Genomic DNA, 20,520 nt, shown 5'->3' with positions numbered 1-20,520 from the left:
TTTGGATTTAATTTTTGAGTTCGATAGCGGTACAGGGACTTTTGATCCAAAATTTCAAATATATATTTATTTACATTATATTACAACTATATCATCCTAAAATTAAAATATATATATATATATGTGTATTAAAATGTATCTAAATTTTTAAAATACAAAGCACAAAGAATGATATACTAACCTCAAGATCTGCTCTACATCAAATTTCTCGTTGAATGTCTGTGACGCTCGATCATTAGCATAATCTGGAGGAACATCAGTCCAACCCTCTAACCAAGATGCATTGTACTCTTGAATATTCATCCCATAAGGCATCCTCTCTGGATTGTAAAACATCTCAAATCTCTCACTCAAACTCTGACTCTGAGAAATATCCTCGGGATGATGGTATGGCTGTGGAGGAGCCCATCCGAATATGCCGATAGTAAAATCTGATCCGTAAGATGCTCCAGGCTGCATAGGATAGTAACCACTAGAAGATGCCTCAGATGCACCATATCCATATGGATCATAAGGTAGCTGCAGATAATAGGATCCATAATGCGAAGATGATCCAGATACATCCATGGACCCTACTCCACGTGTAAGATCGTCTGCAGCTGCATCGTGTGCTGGACGACCTCTAGGAGCCCGTTGTCTATATGAAATCGGCTCTTCATGGTCTCTACCGACTCGTCCACTATGGTCTCTATCTTGTGTAGCATGTGTAAATTGGGACTCACCGGTGAATCGAATATCATCCTGCGATTGTCTCATAAATAATGATCTCCTATCCTCCAGTTCCTCCATGATCATCAAATCCATGACTATTACCAGTATCATCATCTCTCCCTGATCTCTGAATCTGAGCCAGATTGCTCCTGTACTCTGGAGAGTGATGCACGTGCAACTGTCTTTTCTTTTCCCCCTTGTGCCCCTCTGTGACTGAGTTTCCTGTGATTGGGAGAATGGATGTCTTCTTGCTGACTGCCGACCTGGTCTAAACATCTGTCACTCAAACCTCTGCGAGGATGTATCGGACATCGAGTCATGTGATGAATGAGCCCCCTGTGTCCCCTCAGGCTGTGACTAATCAGCTGGAACCTTATGTGAAATATTTCTTTCTGCCCATTGTCCTGGATCCACCCTGATCTCTCTAGCTACCACACTGACTAGTCATGGAGGAGACCCCGGCTCATCAAGCTCTGGCTCCTTTTGCTGACCTGCAAGCCATCCGATGATCGGATCGTCATCCTCATCAACATAATCATCTAGTGTTGGATCAGTGTACTTCAATTGTACTTCCTTCTGAATGCATTTTAACCTCAACCTCAGATTATAGTGAACATATACAAGATCATTAAGGTGTTTTCGTGTCAGACGATTTCTCTGTTTGCTGTGGATAATTTTTTTATGAATAAATTATATAAATATTTAAAAAATATATAATTAATAAAAATTAATGATTTTAGTGACATCATATAAATCTTCCAAAGATCTATCACATATGATCAAATCATATCAAAATCACAAAATTTTGACATGATTTTCTCTTATTTTCATACTTCTTTGTTCTTATCATTTTTTTAATAAAAATATAAAAAATAAAATATTTACTAAAAGAATAATGCATTACCTTCCAATCAAAAATCAACGTCTCCTCGAACCAGTGCTGCAATTTGACAGAATTTTTTTTCTTATTTTTCGACGTCTCGTTGAGTCTGAGATGCCTCGAGAGTTCTCTGAGAGCTCTCGAGCCTCTCAAAGAGACAACCCACCTGGGCTGTCACTAAAAGATAGCCTAGGCTCCCACACCACTCCCCCTCTTTTTTCATGTGAGGTGTCGGTACGGTTCGGTTCAACACCGAACCGAATCGTACCAGTCCATACCGCCAGATTTTGGGTGGTATGGAGTCGAATCGCAATGAGCCGCCCGATTCGGTGCGATTCAGTGTTTTTTCAAAAAAATGACTGAATCGGATCGACTGGCCGTCAATCTGGATCGGCACACCCCATATCGGGTGGTTTGGCCTGATACGACGAACCTTGCTACGGACTATTCCAACCTAACTCAATCCACCTTGCAAAATAAAGCCATTATCCATGAGTCTTCTTGTGTTGACACACCCTAACAAAATGGAGTGGCTGAACGAAAAAATAGGCACTTAATGTCACTCAAGCCCTTTTATTTCAGTCCAATGCTCTTAAAAATTTTTTAGGGGAGCCTGTTCTGATAGCAGCCTATTTAATAAATCGAGTGCCTTCACGACTTCTTGATCAGAAGAGTCCTATACAGTGCCTATCCGACGTCTATCCAGATTTTCATTATTCAAACACTTTACCACTTAAAGTGTTTGGTCATGTGCAAGGTTCCCTGTACCGATACCAGATGGCATACCGGTGTTGGACCAATATAGTACGATATCAAAACCATACCGTACCAACATACGGTACGCTTCGATGTACCGGTTCAATATCGATACAAAATTTTTTTTCTTTTTTGTTTTTTTTTGGGATGTTCAAGTTAGTAATTCATAAATACAATCCCAAAATTGCATTATATTACATATTATTGATATATTTGAGTTCAATTTTGAGTTAGGTAGCGATACAAAGATTCTTGATCCAAAATTTTAAATATATATTTATTTACATTATATTACAACTATGTCATCTTAAAATTAAAGAAAAAATATATAAAATATACATTAAAATATATCTAACGTTTAAGTACAAAGCACAATAACTGATATACCAACCTCAAGATCTATTTTGCATTTAATTTCTCGTCGAGTATCTGTGACACTCGTAGATATCTAGATGATCAACATAATTTGGAGGGACATCAGTCCAACCCTCTATCCAAGCTACACCATACTCTTGAATATTCATCCCATAAGACATCCTCTCTAGATTGTAAGATATCTCAGATCTCTCACTCAAACTCTGACTTTGAGAAGTATCCTCAGGATGACGGTATGACTTTGGAGCCCATCCAAATATGCCGGTAGCAAAATCTAATCCATAAGATGCTCTAGACTACATAGGATAGTAACCACTAGAAGATGCCTCGGATGCACCATATCCATGTCGATCATAAGATGGCTGCAGATAATAGAATCCATAATGCGAGGATAATCCAGATACATCCATTGACCCAACTCCACATGCAAGATCGTCTGCAGCTGCATCGTATGCTGGACGACCTCTAGGAGCCTATCGTTTATATGAAATCGGCTCCCCACGGTCTCTAGGAGCCCTTTCCTTCGCTGCTTTTGAATCAACAGTATTTTTTCATCAATTGTCGGATCTCTTGCTGATATTTCTGACACATGGACACATCAGGATAACCACCAATCAGGTGCTGCTTCAACCTAGTCACCCCTCCCTTGAACTCTATGTTGCACCATTTGCATCTCCAATAATGCCGAGCCGAGAGCATCTCGCCATGATGCCAATAGATATCACGCTCTGGTTCTTTCTAACTCATTTCTGCAGGTATAACAAAATATGGTAGTTTAATAATTATTAAAAATAGATTATATATAAAATAAAAATTTATAAATTCAAAAAAAATATTGTGCTTCAAATAATTATTTTGAATTAACTGTAATATAACACTAATTTTGTATATTTTTATTTGATAATAATTTTTACTATTTAAATATTTACAAAAAAATTTTAAAAAAATCCCACGTTAGATTCAAATATTTCAATTGCTTGAATCATTCTAAACATTATTCTCAATTGCATACCAAACTCTGATTTTTATTTTTTTTATTTTTTAATAATTTTTGTATAAATAATATATGTTAAAAAATAGTTGATTAATTAAAGTCAATGAACGTCATGCTCTAAATTTTTTTCTTATAAATATCTGCAAGTATAACAAAACACGATAGTTTAATGATAATTAAAGAAATTATATATAAATTTAAAATAATTTTAATAATAATTTTAAAACTTATAAATTCCAAATAAATATGTTATATGCTTCAAATAATATTTTTAAATTAACTAAAATATAACATTATTTTTATATATTTTTTATTTTATAATATTTTTTATTATTTAAATAATTATAAAAATATTTTTAATTTCAAATATTTTAAAAAAAATTGAGGTTAGATTTAAGTAGCTTGAATCATTCTAAACATGATTCCAAAACTCTGATTTTTTTCTTTAAATTTAATTTTTTATTAATTTTTAAATAAATAAATATATAAAAATATTTAAAATATATAATTAACAAAAATTAACAATTTTGATGTCATCATGTAGATCTTCCAAAGATCTATCACATATAATTAAATCATACCAAAATCACAAAATTTTGGTATGATTTTTTCTTATTTTCATACTTCCTCATTCTTATCCTATTTTTAACAACAAAAAAAAAAAATAAAATATTTACTAAGAGAATAACATATTATCTTACCTCCGACCAAAGATCAGTCTCTCCTCGAACCACTCCTGCAATTTGACAGAGTTTTTTCCTTTTTTTCTAATTTTTCGGAGGTCTCAATGGTTTCGTTGAGACCAAAGCACCTTCGGGAGTTCTCTGAGACTTCTCAGAGAACTCTAGGCACTGGGCTACCACTTAAAAACAGCCCAAGCCCCACTCCCCTTCCCCCTCCCCACTTTTGCACGTGGGATTGTCGGCATGGTTCGATTCACGTCGAACCGGTGCCGAACCATTTCATACCGCCCGATTTTGGGCGGATGGACCGAAACCACACCGAACCGGGCGGTTCGGTGCGGTTCGGAGGCGTTTTTCGAAAAAATCCCCCGAACCAGATCGACAGGGTGCCGGTCTGGTTCGGTACACCCCATACCGGACGGTTCGGCCCGGTATGGTGAACCCTACTTATGTGTCTTTTGTCCACATTCACCAACAACATAGGAGTAAACTTGACCCTAGAGCTCTCAAATGCATATTTATAGGCTATTCAAACACAAAAAAGGTACAGATGTTATCTATCCTCTACCCGAAAAGTCTTTGTTTCCATAGACGTCTCCTTTCAAGAAAATGAACCATTTTTCCAACCTTCCCATTCCTATCGTCAGGGGGAGAAGACTAATGCAGATATGGAATGGGGTATCCTTTTTGATAATTTAGTACCTCTTATCTCTCCTTCCTCACCTCTGCTGGCCTCTCCTCCCTTGCAAGTCTCTTCCTCTCCTCCTTTGTTGGTACCTCCATTGGAATTACAAGAACAGCAACAGTAGCTGAGCTACAAATCACCGGCGAAACTACTAACATACTCGAGAAGGAAGAAGTTCAATCCAAAGCTAAGACAAATTCATGAATTTGAGCCGGATCTAGGTAATAAATTTTTTCTCCTACTACTATTGAGTCTGATCCTATAGAGCCAACACCCTAAGATTTGGACTTATCAATAGCCTTGAGAAAAGGAACTAGAAATTGCACCTATCACCCAATTTCACAGTTTGTTTCCTTCCATGGATTATCCCCATAGCACAAAAGTTTTCTCACCACTATAAACTCAATTGACATTCCCAAAACCGTGCAAGAGGCATTAAAAAATAAGAATTGGGTACAAGCCATGAAAGAGGAAATGAATGCACTAGAGAGGAATAATACTTGGGAGATTGTCACTCTACCTAAAGAAAAACAACCGATGGGATGTAAATGGGTTTATACATTAAAATATAAGATTGATGGGTCTCTTGAGAGGTACAAAGCGAGATTAGTTATGAAAGGATATACTCAAACTTATGGAGTGGACTATCAAAAACTTTTGCACCTATAGCGAAGATGAATACTGTGCGAATTTTATTATTTATTGCTGCTATGTTTAATTGGTGTTTATAGTAATTTGATGTCAAGAATGCTTTCGTACATGGGGACTTAGAGGAGGAGGTCTTCGTGGAACACCCACCCAAATTTGATAAGAGTTTTGGGGCCAATAAGATATGTCATTTAAAAAAGGTACTTTATGGCTTGAAATAATCACCCAGGCATGATTTGGGAGATTTACAAAGGCCATATTGAGCATGGGATATAAACAAAGTCAAGGGGATAATACATTGTTTATCAAGCACTTAATTATAGGTGAACTCACTACTCTATTGGTGTATATAGACGATATTATAGTGACAGGGAAAGATGAAGCTGAAAAATAGTCAACTCAAGAATTTGAAATTAAGAAAGTAGGAGAACTCAAGCACTTCCTACGCATTGAAGTAGCATACTCAAAAAGGGATATTTTCATCTCTCAAAGGAAATATGCTAGATCTACTCAAGGAGATGGAATCTCGGCGGCAAAGCATCAAGCACACCTATTGATCCAAACCACAGAATAGAAAGGATAAAAGAAGGCAACATAGTGGACAAAGGAAGATGCCAAAGACTTGTTGGAAGATTGATCTACTTTTCTCACACACGACCAGATATCGCATACTCAGTAAACATGGTAAGTCAATTCATGCATAATCCAAAGGAGGAACATTTGCAAGCGGTTCATAAAATCCTCCATTATCTCAAAGCAACACAAGAAAAGAAATTTTATTTAAAAAGAGAAAAGGATTAACTCTAGAAGCCTACACAAATGCAGATTATGCAGGATCCCAAACAGATAGGAGATCAACATCTGGCTATTACACCTTCCTTAGAGAAAATTTGGTTACATGGAAAAGCAAGAAACAGAATGTGGTTGCAAGATCCAGTGCTGAAGCTGAATTTAAATCTATGGCTCATAGAGTGTGCGAACTTTTGTGGCTAAAAATAATTCTGGATGATCTTAGAATTAAGAGAGAAGAAACTATAAAGTTGTATTATGACAACAAGTCTGCTATAAATATTGTGCATAATCCTATTCAACATGACAGGACTAAGCACATTGAGACAGGCATTTCATAAAAAAGAAACTAGACAATGGCTTGATTAGCACCCCTTATATGCCATCAAATTGTCAATTAGCCGATGTTTTAACAAAAGGATTACCTACAGCAAGATTTTAGGAACTCACAAGCAAGCTGGGAAAGAAAGATATTTATTCACCAGCTTGAGGAGGAGTGTTAGAATCCCTAAAATCTCTCAACTTGCTTACCCAAAATAGTGCTAATTCGGGTTTGATCTATTTGTTAATTGATTGTTATTTTGTTTCCTTATTTGTTGAGATTTGAACCTCTAAATATGGTCATCCCTTATTCTTTGGAATTGGGATTTGATCCGCTAAATATGGTCATCCCTTATTCTTTGGGATTTGATCCTCTAAATATGGTCATCCCCTATGTATTTATATAGCTATTATGCCATTGTAAATGATAAGGAAATATAATTATCTTTTTCCTCATTGTGTTTTAGAAGCTTCTTTTCTGTACAGGATCTACAGAATCAATATTTTATAGTTGTAAACAGCTTTGAAGGTCAAAGAAATTGCTTGAACTACTAAAATTCCCACCCTATATTGGTTAGCAAACGATCATTTTAACTAGTGTACGTCATTTATATGGAACAGAACAAAATTGAAACAAGCAATTTGTAGTTTTTCCTTACATTGTTCTTTTCCTTTGGTGTGTTTCTCCTCTACCAGGCTACATCACTTCCAGAATGAAAGGTAAATCAACCAAGAACATTTGTTTCATGAAAATTGATGCACAATTAAATGGAGTCCTTCCAAATTCTCCACTTCTATTAAAGTCAAAATGGATCATGTTCAACTAAGATCATGGATTTACATAACAAAGCATTATCACTTATCTACCAGGATCATGGTCATGGAAGATGGTGGACTAAGGAACCTAGTCCATCCAGTTAGCAAGGCTATGTTGGTAATGATTCAGTTGTTTGAACAATGAAAAAGTTTGTGAAATCATACTTTGTGATTCACATATTTTTCTACTACATTTTCTGATGTATGTTTTACTCAATTTTTGTTACATGGTGGGTGATCAAACAAGGTACCATGTCATATGAGTTTCATTTAGGAATCCCACATTTGCATTGGAGTCCATGCTGGAATGTACACCAGGTTTGGAAGGTTACAATCGATTAGAATTAAGATAAGAGTTGGTTTCTTATCTTTATATATAAACCTATAAATAAGATTATAGTTCATTTTGTAGTCCTAATGTACCAGAGTTACAAACATATTGATATTTGCAATAACAATAAAGAGATCTGTGCTTTTTCCTCCATGGTATGACTATTTAAAGGAATGCTACAGACATAACAACATTCTCCAAATTAATGAAGAATGATCCTATGAATTGTTCTTAGACAATTGAAACAATAAAAAATTATTTAGTTGCGCATAAATCTCAAGATTATTGCTGAACTGATCACATATAAATTTAGAAGGAAAAAAGTTACAAATTTGTCATGCTATAGGTACAATCATGCTTCTTGCCAAGGTTTGCCACACCAAATTGGTATGTAGTCTCATACAATACTAACACTTGGTATACCTCACCTCTTGTACCATACCGCGTACTGACACTATAAGAGAATAGTATTGGCATAGGGTCTGGTACTGAGACGATGAACCTTACTTCTTGCTATTGTTTATAATTCCTTGCCCCTTCCATCCTTGTTATCAATGAATAAATATGTAAAAATATCAATTAATTTTTTATTTATATTAATAAATTCTTTTTTTAGTTATCTGAATTCAAAATTTGGGCAAATTTAAGTACTATTTTCAAATTCCAGAGCTGCCTCCTATCTCCATTTGTTTTTATAAATGGATAGTAATGACTACATCAATTATCCTTTTATTAATGCTTTTATTAGTCACCTTCATTTTTTTTGGGTAGACAGCCATCCTCAATTTTCACGAGTCATTTCCACGAATGTCATCTAAATCTCCTACAGATATTAAAATTCTTACACCTATACCAGGGAGATTTACAAAAATTAGTTCCCTATCAAGGACCCAATGGAAATATTCACTTGTCACCCAATGATTTAAGCTAGAGAGATGAAGGTCTAATTCGAGAATAGCTTTCACACAATTGTACTTAACACTAGTATGATTTTTACCTAAAAAAAGACTGAATCTAGCAAAACCATTAGTAATCAGTATAGTCATTTTCAGGATAAAGTAGAAACAATGATCCCTCATAAGAGTTAGAGAGTTAGGCGAAGTTCACATCTTAAAGGAAGTTCAGATTGTAGTGTATTTAGTGAATCTACTTCATTTCGATACATAAATAAATTCTCCATTAATTGAGCAAGTATTGTCTCAGATTAAAAGGTAATGTTCCTTCTATGCCTTAAAATCTCAGCTTACTTTGAGTGAATTTGGCAGTGAAAAATCTTCTTCTCTACCTTAATGAAAGGAATCTACTACATATCATAATGCTGTCCAACTTTGGTTTCACTCATTTTCTGTTCAAATATAGCTTAAAATTTAGCAGTTCCATCAAACCACCAAATCGTAGTTCTTTTCTAGGCTACATGGCTACTAGTGGCTCTAGATCTACATATTCTTTTCTGCATCCAATCTCAGGAAAAAGGTACTCAGATAGATTTTACAAAAGAAATAAGGCATCACCTGGTCTAGATTTTGCACTGATTCAGCAGAATTATCAGAATTAGCCAAAGCAGCTTTGACCAAAGCAGAGTAGTAAACCTTCTCTATTTTTTTATCTTTGCTAGTTTCTTCAACTTCATCAATATAAGCTACACGAAGAGATGGGTACCTGCCAAATAAACATGGTTAGATTAGAAATTTCAGATATCATCCAAACAAGTATATGCCCAACATATGAAATACACAAAAATCAACGTAAACCCACAAAATGAATCTCAATAGACAGAAAATAGTTTTATTGGTAAACAAAAACAGTGAAAAGAAAAAAAAGAAAAAGAGAAACCCTCAACCATAAAAAATTCAAAAAAACTGGTGAACTTATCAAAAATTATTAATGATATAAAAATGTGTCAAGCAAATGACAAAGTCTATATGGAAAAGTTAAAATTGCCATAATCATAACAAATAACTAGATTGATAGTGTAATAATATGATATTATTATCAGTTGTCCACCCAAGGTATTACATATTGGTGGGAGTGTGGGACCATGGGGTATTCCACCATTCCTAGGTGCCAGGATGGGACGCGTTGGAAACAGAGAGGGATGGGATAGGACATCCAATGTCCTGCATGTCGGTACATGAGGCACCCTATTCCACAAAAAATGCTAGGATGGCCCTGTCCCTTAATATTTAAAACCTTGAGCCACCTAATAATATTAGAAGTTCTTCATACATACGTTGTCATGAGCTTAAGAATATCTGGTGCACGAGGATCTCCAGACCGTTTGTGAATACCATATTGCTGGCAGGACACTACATATGTGAACTTCATATCAGCTACAGCTTGGCATTGTGCCCATAAAGATCTTTCTAGTTTTGAATGTTCCTCAGACATTAATTCAGCTGCTTTATAGCCTTCCATAAGATCTGAAACATAGCATAAAATAATACGCAGAAGGACAAATCATAGCAAACCACTTGTGAGCAGCTTATAACATTGACGTCATATAATCAGAAGAGTAAATGTATTAGAATACCATCATCTGCGGCCATATCTAGAAAACCTTGAAGTTCCAAAGCTCTCCGATAGTACATCATTCCCCTAACTGGAGATTGTATGAGTCATCAGCAAGTGATAAGAATCTCATATTTAGTCTTAGAGGAAAGAATTGTAGCTACAAGAAGCAAGTAAAGATATTTGGTGCGGAAAATGAAGGGACATCTCTAGTGAAACTTTATACAAACTGAAGTATACCAGTTCGGGTCAAAGTTTGGCCTCTATAAGATGCCCAAAGACGAAGCTCCTCTTCCAGTTCTTCGCTCCCTCGAAGTTCTTCTTCTGTTTTGCACATACGCTCAAGGAAGTTGGTCCATTCATCTATAATTTGAAGCAAGATAGATCAATTTCAGAATTGATGCAGTATCGACCATGCCACTGACTTGTTAACAGTCCCATGATAATTTGAGACAACTCGCAATAGAAAATGTTGATAAACCTGGATAGATTTTCTGCAAATAGAAAAGGATGGAGACTCCATCTTCATTTGGCTCTTCAAGGTTATGTAAGGAGAAAAGAACATCCTCATTGTAGTAGGGTGTCAAAACACTGCAGCACAGGTGTAAAGTAACAATGTCAAAAAAAAATATTTTTTTCAAAGGAACCATACAGAGAAATAAAGAAATGTTAAACTTAGTCAGAAAAAAGTAGGATTTCTGATGCCTAACATCATTGTCATCAAGCTAGACAGTTAACCTATATAGTTCTAGATGTACAAAGTTGCCATTCCAATTTCCAGATTCTATAAAATGGTGGATATCGAAGTATGAAATAAAGCAATCAACGGAAAGTTAAGGAAGTTACAGGTTTATCTAGAAAATGGATGTAGAAATTAAAGAGGTCCAAAAACGTCAAAGTTCCAAATTAGAAGAGTTAGCTTTTTGATGGTAAAAACAGTAGCACAAATTAGTCAATATGCATTATTACATTAGTATAGCTCAGCTTTACGGATTGTTCAGTAAGCCATGAAGCTTCAAAATGTTTTAGGCTCAGCTCTCGGGTCTCGACCTGATGTGAATTGGTACCTCATGCCCATTCAGTAGCTTTTGGACAAAAGAGGGGTCTGCCATGATATCCATGACCTAAAACTGGAGGGTGATTCAATGACCTTTTTCTATTAATCATTTTACATCATGCTATGAAAGAGCAATCATCCAAGATTTTTCTAGATTTAGAAAAACCTTACATGAAGAGGATCAAGGCAGGATTTCATATAGGAAACTGCATTCATCTCTAGATGTTAGATTAACTAAAGACACAAATTAAGATGCAATCTCATACACCATACTAGGAGAAGATATGGGCATTTAATTTTTACAATTAGAAACATGGGATATTTTCATACAGGAAGAGCAATGCCAGATCCAGGGTGGTGAAACAGATAAATGCTTATCTAGATCTTTTAATAAAAGGTATTGTCATTTCCCTTCGGCTGAAATAAGACTTATGCCATGTTTGGTATTGCTTCTGTTTTGTGAGGACAAGGAGAAGCAAGCTAGGCTTTCTAGCTTCTCCTAAAAGTGCTTTTCTGATACAAAAGTTTGAGATAATTTTACTAAGAAAGTGCCTTTTTGCTTTAAAAGTGACAAAAGTACTTTTCTTTAAGAAATACCTCACCATGCCCTTCATGGACATTTATATTTTGTACATGCAGATGATAAACTAAACCATATTCCAGATATTATGGCAAGACAAAAATAATATATTGAACATGTAGACTGCTAATCAGAATAAATATGGCTAAAAGCACTGAATTAGCTAATAGCTAAAGAAATTAATGCATAGATGCAACTAATTGCAGAATGCGATGCACTTAAGTAATGAAATGTGCAGTCTTAGTAGCAGGAAACTGACTTCCAGGGAACTTACGAAAATGAAAGCATGTTACGAACTTTTGGGGCATCAGGCATATCCATAAACAAAGAATTGCTGAAGAAAGAAATACGCCTTCTGGCTTCTAAGTTAGATGGTACATCCATTGCAGATTCCTTCACAGTAAGCAGAAGATAAAGCCGTTTGATCTGTAATCAACAAACAAAAAGCACCCTTTAATTTAAGAACTAAAACCTAGACCTTATAACATTGCTTGAGCAAACAGTACCTTTTCTGTCCACTGATCTGATTCTGGTGCTGGAAACTTGATAGCTCCAGTTGATGCAAATAACTGAACCTGCTGCTCCAAAGGGGTCATGCCCTCATTCCTTCCATATGAGCCACCATGGATGGAATCCAGGAGACTGCCACAGCCAAAGAACAAAGATGCAAAATTTATAATCACTACACTATTTCGGATGCAAAATAGGGTTTATTCAATAGGCAATTTAAATTTTAGTTTAAAGGCATGCAATCAACTATAAGAAGCTCGACTAAGGTGATGTTCAGAGAACCAACTTGCTACTTGATTCTTTATGTTCTTTCCTGTTCAGTTTGCCAAAGATTGTATGAAAACCAGAATAATCATTGTATAAAGAGTTCTTAGAAAGCAAGGTCAACATCGCTGTGACTACATTTCCTTATAGAAGCTGAGCTAAATGTATCTAAAGAGAAAATCTTTTTATGTAAAGGGATATCCCTTTAGATCATGGAAGTTGCCACCAAGGATTCAAGTCTCGGTCCCGTAAGACATTGGGATGGGGTACCATCCCATGTGTCAGGACAAAATCGTCCTGCCATCATCCCAACATCCTGATCAGCACATCTTGGGACATCCCCTGTCTCAAGTGTCAGGATGGAGTGAGATGGTAGTGCGTCCCATTCTATAAGAAAATAGGGACAACCCCATCCCACGGGATTTAAAACTTTGGCTGCCATGTACAAGGCTTTTTCATCAAGATGATATTCATTGTAAAACAATCATCAACTCAAGAAGGTTTTATAAAAGGAACATGTTGAACTTTATCACCAACTTCCAAAATCAAGCGAAATCTTCCGAAAGAAGTTTGGTTAAGATTGCCAGTATTTGAGGCCTCATAGAGCAAACTGATTTATTGAAGCTGCAGGATGGATACAAACACTCTTAGTATTTGTAATATCAACATAGTGACCATGATCTCCCACAACAAGGACATAAATGTCGGGAGAAAGCTCATACAAATCTCCACCAAACAGCATGAGGTGTCTTCAAAAGTTTTCATCTTTTATTTTTGGACAGAAATAGGGGGGTGGGGATGTCTGGATTCCTTAATGCCTAGCTTCTCAATTCTTCCATTTGTTAAAGTGGTATTGCTAATTCCCCAGCTTATTATATTAATTTGGGTTGATTTATAGGATTTGGAGGCTAATTATAGAAGGTTGATTCAGGTGGTGTTGAGATAATTAGATTTGTGGTTTCCCTCTAGCAGACCATTCATGACCTTGCCTGTTTGATTTGCCAAGAACTATGTATACATAAACTACTGATCATGTATACATAGTGACCAACAGAAATGGAAGTCATTATCTTGATATTTAGTTATAAGAACTAATAATGGCATCATTAGGTAACTCTTAAAGAGACATCAATCTAGTTTACAACAATAAGAATCAACTCAAACAGCCAAAAGTTGTTCCACTATATGAAATAACAATAATTAAGAGAAGTCCACAAAAGGAGCAGCTGAATTCCAGTTGATAATCATTTCCTACCAATTCTATGATGATGACAGTTACTTTATGTTATCCAATGAATATGAGGCTTCATAATTCAGTCCAAACAGCATCTTTTAGGATAATCACATACTCCAAAAAATAATCAAGAAGCTAAAATTTTGGATTTAGTGAACCATTTAGATATGATATGCATGGCATGGCTATGAAGTTCATAAGGTGATGAAAGATTTATCATAGTACTGTAAGGCAATATGGAAAGACCGCTCAACCAGCCATCTCAGCATTATACTAACACTTGAGTAGATTTTCTTTATATGGCTTCTGCAGGGCTCATGCCAAAACTATTCTTTATGCCTAGTAGCTAAGCTCTTGCTTTCTTGAATGGAAATTATTAATTCACTAACATGCCATACTACAGCAATCTATCACTCTAAAACTAGCAGTAAGTCTTGTCATACCACTACATAACACCCCATATTGGGCATATCATACCGTACCAGTATCAGATCAAGACTTGATATGCTGAACTGATCCCTACACTGGGCATACCAACACTATATCAGCATGATACTAATATGAGATCCAATACCGAGATTGTGACTCTTGGCTAGCGGGGTTATTGATGTAGGGTACTACTCCAAGGTTCTCAACCCCTAGGGCTCCAAAAATAGAACTTAAAGACATGAGCAACATGATTAAAATTTGAATGAGATATAAGCTAAAGCTTATTCAAAATTTTAAGTTGGTAATCAATAGTCAGATCAGATACAAATATTTAAAAAACATAAAATAATCATTTAGCATGACCAAAAAATGGCATAATTACCTCATTAACTAAGCAAGATCTTATAGATGCAACTTATCCATCGAAGCTTTAATCAAGATAAATCATACATAAAGGTCACCCTTGCCTACAATTATGTGCCATGTCTCATGTATGTTATAATCTATAAGCTAAAAGAATGAATAAACATATCAAATGCCTCAATATGCATTATGAAAGATATAAAATTCTTTCTATACATACAACTTTCTTCATGACAAAAGAATCTCAAACTATCCTACCCATGATTTGTGGTACCACCCTGAACTAAGCCCTATTTAGGGCATACCAAACTGTACTCCCTCCCATAATTCAAAAAATGCACTATATTGGTGCAAACTGCTTCGAACCAAGTGGTTTGGAGTGAAACTGGTGTGCACCACCTTGTTCTCATCAGCTCGGTCTCATTTCACTCCCTCCCCTCTAAATAATTCAAGAGCCTTCATACGCCTCCTCTTTGCATTTCTCTCAAAATTCCTATGAAAATCAAAATAAAATGTTGACTTCGACAATGAAATGCAAGATTCAAGCTTATTTCAAAGTATTCTCACTCTCACCCACTCTATTTCTTCCTTTTTTTCGTTTTTAGGCTGAAAATTGGCAAAAAAAAATGAAAAAATGGAGTAGGTCAAGCCAAAATTTTTTATTTTAGCATGATTTCATAATTTGTTGTAGATCTATGGATGATCTATACGATGACACAAATTTTTAGTTTTTGTTAGATTTACAACTTTTAAACTAAAAATATATTCTCTGATTAAAAAATAAAAAAATAAAATAATAGCCAAAAAATAACAATAAAATTAGAAGCTTGTTTAGGGGTATACAACTACTCTCGATCTAAATTTGGTGTCCATTTATTCAAGTTTGGATGTGATCATATGCACAATGTCCTAGGCTTGAATTTGAATAAAATTAAGTAGCCTTCAATGCATGCCCACAAGCTGAGAATAATATATGTAGCATCCATGGTTGGATGCTATATGGATCTAGACTCAAATTAATTTTCTAAATTTTTGATATTTTAAAAATTACTTCTAAATTAATAATTATTACATATATATAATTAATACAAAAAAATGAAAAATTAGTACTATGTATAGATAATTCAGCAATATTTTTGAAGTAGAAAAAATATTTTTCTGAATTTTTATTTTTAATTTTTAGTTAAAAATTATTAAAAATATATAATTAATATACAAATATGAAAAACCAGTACTATGTATAGATAATTCAGAAGTATTTTTTGAAATAGTAATATAGTTTTTAATGACATCACAATTTTATCATTTTTAAATACCTAATAAACTAGCACGTGCTCGACAAACCTACAAAAATAATCCACTAAGAAGGAAGAAGAATCCAAAGCATGACACTAATTGGAATCATGGGTGAATGTTCTCAAATCAGCACTACTGAAGATGCAACTAGTGCAACACAGAATTTGAGAGAGGCAAGGAATGTGGAAGCATCTTGAACCACTTAATCTGAGGCATTTCGAGCCATGCCGATGGTGGACCGAGATGCTTCTCCAGTGGCCATCCTTCCCTGTCCCTCTACCTACCTCTCCTTCTCTCTCTTTTCCTCTATCCCATTCTCCCTCTTTGCTGCCCTCTCTGTTGTGTCTAAGGCTGGAAATGGGATCAGGCCGACCATCCAGCTTCCCAACTTCGGGTCGGGCTATGGACTAAACCCAAACAATATCAAGCCAGGTTTGGGACATATAAAGTCTTTTTTTTTTAGGTCAAGCTCGGGTATTCATTGGCCCGGCCCGAGCCCAAACTTGAAATCCAGCCTGATCCCATTTATATTGTATCCTCATTAAAGATAGAAGAAACACAACCTTGAGTACCTTGACTCCTACCCTGACAATATCCGCTCCCTTCAGGCCCTGAGAGATCTCAATGTTAAGTCCCAGAAGCTCCCTGAGGAAATCAACATCATCGATAGCCTCATTGCCCTTGAACCTGATGAGAAGGAACTTCCCACTCCTCAAGGCCCACCTCTAGAACTACAATGGCAATGCTAAGACCATGAAGTAGGTGCTCCAGGAGATCCTCGAGCAGGATCCCTTCTACATTGAGGCCTCCCTTGGGCTCATCATGGCTGCCTCCCAATCGGACGACTCCCAAGTCACCCAATCAGTCAAATCAATCAAAACATGATGGAGCAATGGTAATGACAGGGAGGTGGAGAGAGCAGAGGAGATCAATCAATCGATCAATCAATCAAAATGGTGGGTGGCATCGCTCCTCATCCTACTTTCCCATGTTGCCTCCCACCTAGGCCAGGCCACCCCCCTCTAAAGTCCCTCTACTTAGGCCTCCCAATCTCCGAATCCTTCTCGCCCCTGTGCCCTCAATGTTGTATTGCTAGAGATGAAGTTGGGGCAGTCTGGAGGGAGAGGTCATAGTTGTGGCAGAGGGTAGGGTCGGAGAGGACCTCATAGGCTTCGCACACCCGCATGAACTATTGAGTGAAGAAGGGCTTCTCGCTGGCGGAGCAGCAAGCATCCCAGGTGCTGCCATTGCAATTGCAGCCCATATGCCACCTTCATCTCTACTGATCTCGTTGTTCGCCAGCAACTCGTACATCTCGCCACCTATGGAGACTCCAACCATGCCACCATCGACACCGCTAAGACCCTTAGAGTCATCCTTCGACAAGTAAAGAGAGGATTTAGATTCAAAGTAAGGAGAGGATTTAGATGGACTTAGCAACAGAAATTAAAAGAGAGCACATAGAGGTTGGCCCAATCGAGTTCAGGCCAGGCTCAGGCCGCATTCTTTTCAAAAAAAATCAGGCCTGAACCCGACCCAAAGCTTGAAAAAATTTTGGGCCAGGCTCGAGTAGGGGTATGGCCCAGAGCACCCTAGTTCCAACCTTATATGTGTCAATACAGACTCGACATGAAATGACATAGGGATGAACTGAACCGTATTGACTAATCCGGCCTCCAATACCGACATAGCAAACTTTAGGAGGATAATCAGATCGAAGCAGCACCCGACTGGTGGTTATCCCGATGTACCTATATGCCAGAAACACCCATAGAAGATTCGATAAATGAGGAAGCATTTCATTAATTTTAGAGCAACGATGGAGGGTTGCCTAGAAGAGTGTGGAGGTAGATTGCCGAGTAGCAAAGCCACCTTTCTATCACTCTAGGGAGCTAGAGGCCTCCATTCCAAATGATCAGGCATAGATCCAGTCTGCCATTCATTTAGAATGGAGAGAGCCCAGTCCATAACCAGATTTATTTACTACCATGCGGGTCCTATCACTGACGGAGTACACAAGGGGGAGAACTTGAGACCAGCTATCACACAGCTTGCTACTAACTATATTACATTTGATAGCCTCTTGGAGAAGAAAGCATGTCTGTATAGGATTTTGTCAGTGTCAAGTGGCAAGAGAGTAGATATGCGAGGATTGGTATTATAGGGAGCTATATTGAGAGCTTGGTGATGAGGCAGGCATTCTAGCAACAAGCAAGTTGAGAAGATAGGGAATGCTATCAAGCCATTATATAGTGATTCAGGCCATGAATAGTAAGAAGTTCCCCCAAATGGGCTTCCTGTATCATATAATGGAGAGGGCAAAAGCTCAAATCAAAGAGGTAGATCCGAAGCATGCACAATAGTACATCTAGGGGTAAAAGTAGATTGGATAATATCTGTCTGGATTCGTTTTCATATCCGAATCTATTCAGATATGGACAAAAATTTGAGCATCCGACTAATATCAATATCCATATCTATATTTGTAAAAGAAAAATGGATATGTATATGGATACACAGCCATCCGATCTGTATCCGAATATCCAATTCTACTTATAATTTTATTTAATTTTATATAGCACTAATTAACTTTTAAGGAAAATATGCAATCATATAACATACTATTAACTTGATTTATCATCTACTTAGTAATATCTTTGATTCCATGGCCATAAGTTTAATTATCTAACTTATATCTATATTTACATCCATACTTCCCATATCCAATTTGTATCCACATCTGTTTAAAACAAATATGGATATGAATTTTTACATCCGCTTATATTTGTATCTGTATTCGTATTTATTAGACAAAATAAATATGGATATGGATATACTGGTATCTAATCCATATCAGACCCAATTTCAGCCCTAAGTACATCAATATCATTAAGCATAGCTAGGACTACTAGATGGATAGTAAGTTGCATCTAGCAAGCAAGAACATTGAAAGTTTGAATATTGTTGTACTTGTAAATATTTTACTAAAACAATTGCAAACTCTATTGACAACTTACTATCTGACCTAAGGTTCCAATACACCATACTTGGAATCAATATGGATGAAGAACTTCTGGCTGCCTTGCACAATGTGATCCACAAGATGGAGCTTGATCTAAAAATTGTCGTCCTATCTACAAGAGATAACTTAAATGCATGCATAAGTTAATTTGTATCTTCCACCATTAACATATTATAAGATGTCTTATTTCCATAGATGAAAATTTTTATAGAGGGGACTGATAGCTTGAGTCCCACGGCTGTCGTAGGTAAGAAATCTATGAATTCAAGTCTATTAGATATCACCTATAACTATTACTTGACATTTTAAAATTACTAATATGATGCAAATGTATATCTAATTTTCTCCAATATTTTTGTAGCTGAATGTTAGATTCATTTTGGTCTATGAACGAAAAATGTTAAGTGGCTAGCCATCCGAATCCTATCCCAAATGGTCTCCTGAGTGGTTGTAAGTGCAATTGATCCACCTTCGCCCTCATCCATAGCAAGTAAAGGAACCGTCAGATACAGAAGCACCTTAACGACCTCATTTGTCCCTATAATCTGAGATTTAGACTGAAGTGAATTCAGGAGAAAGTGGAGCTGAAGCATACAAATCTACTCCATAATGATTTTGTCCAAGAAGCGGATCCCATGATTGAATGGCTTGCAGGCCAGCAATGGGAACTAGAGCTCGACGAACCAGGATCACCCCCACCACCAATCAATTTCATAGCCAAGGAGGCTAGGGTAGATGCAGAGCAATAGGCAAGACGTGTCATTCCATGCTTGCATCTAGTCAACCAGCAAGTATGGAGCCGATGGTCACAAGGCTCCATATTAGAGACATCCTCCCAGAGATATGATCGAGAGATGATTGGATAAAGCCACAGTTCTACTCAGTTCACTCGATTGGAAGGGCACCATCCATCCTCCCAGTACAGCCAGGTAGAGAGGCATGAAGGAAAACAGGCAGCTGCTCAACACAGCTTGAAAGGAAAAGAAAAGGCATCTGTTGCCCCGATAGAGAGAGTGAAGTTAGTTCACTCGGACTTAGAGACTAAAAAGAGCAATGACAACAGTTCTAATGATCATGGATTTGGCAAACAGGGAGGGAGTGAATGATATGGGACCACCATTTATGAGATAGAGTGACCTTCAATTCACTAATGAGTCTCATTTATGTATACTACACAAGATAGGGAGTATGGTGCATGAGCTAGTAGAGCTCATGAGGATACGACTACATATAGGAGACGGGCTCCTCAAGTTGTTTGTAAGGATACG

At 36.6% G+C, this 20,520-nt stretch overlaps 1 protein-coding gene across 1 annotated transcript in view; it reads right to left on the bottom strand.

Annotated features, from left to right (window-relative positions):
• Nucleotides 1-20,520, bottom strand: part of LOC105034926 (callose synthase 3) — a 162,375-nt gene that overhangs the window by 40,298 nt on the left and 101,557 nt on the right. Inside the window, 7 exon segments of the mRNA XM_010910260.4 lie at nt 9,501-9,648; nt 10,220-10,409; nt 10,520-10,588; nt 10,738-10,860; nt 10,979-11,088; nt 12,409-12,560; nt 12,641-12,776. Of these exon segments, the coding sequence (XP_010908562.2) occupies nt 9,501-9,648; nt 10,220-10,409; nt 10,520-10,588; nt 10,738-10,860; nt 10,979-11,088; nt 12,409-12,560; nt 12,641-12,776 (928 nt within the window).

Source organism: Elaeis guineensis, chromosome 4 (assembly GCF_000442705.2).
Source record: "Elaeis guineensis isolate ETL-2024a chromosome 4, EG11, whole genome shotgun sequence".
Lineage (NCBI taxonomy): Eukaryota > Viridiplantae > Streptophyta > Magnoliopsida > Arecales > Arecaceae > Elaeis > Elaeis guineensis.
Note: the sequence above shows the minus strand (reverse complement) of the source record. Positions and strands in the feature narration are given on the sequence as shown.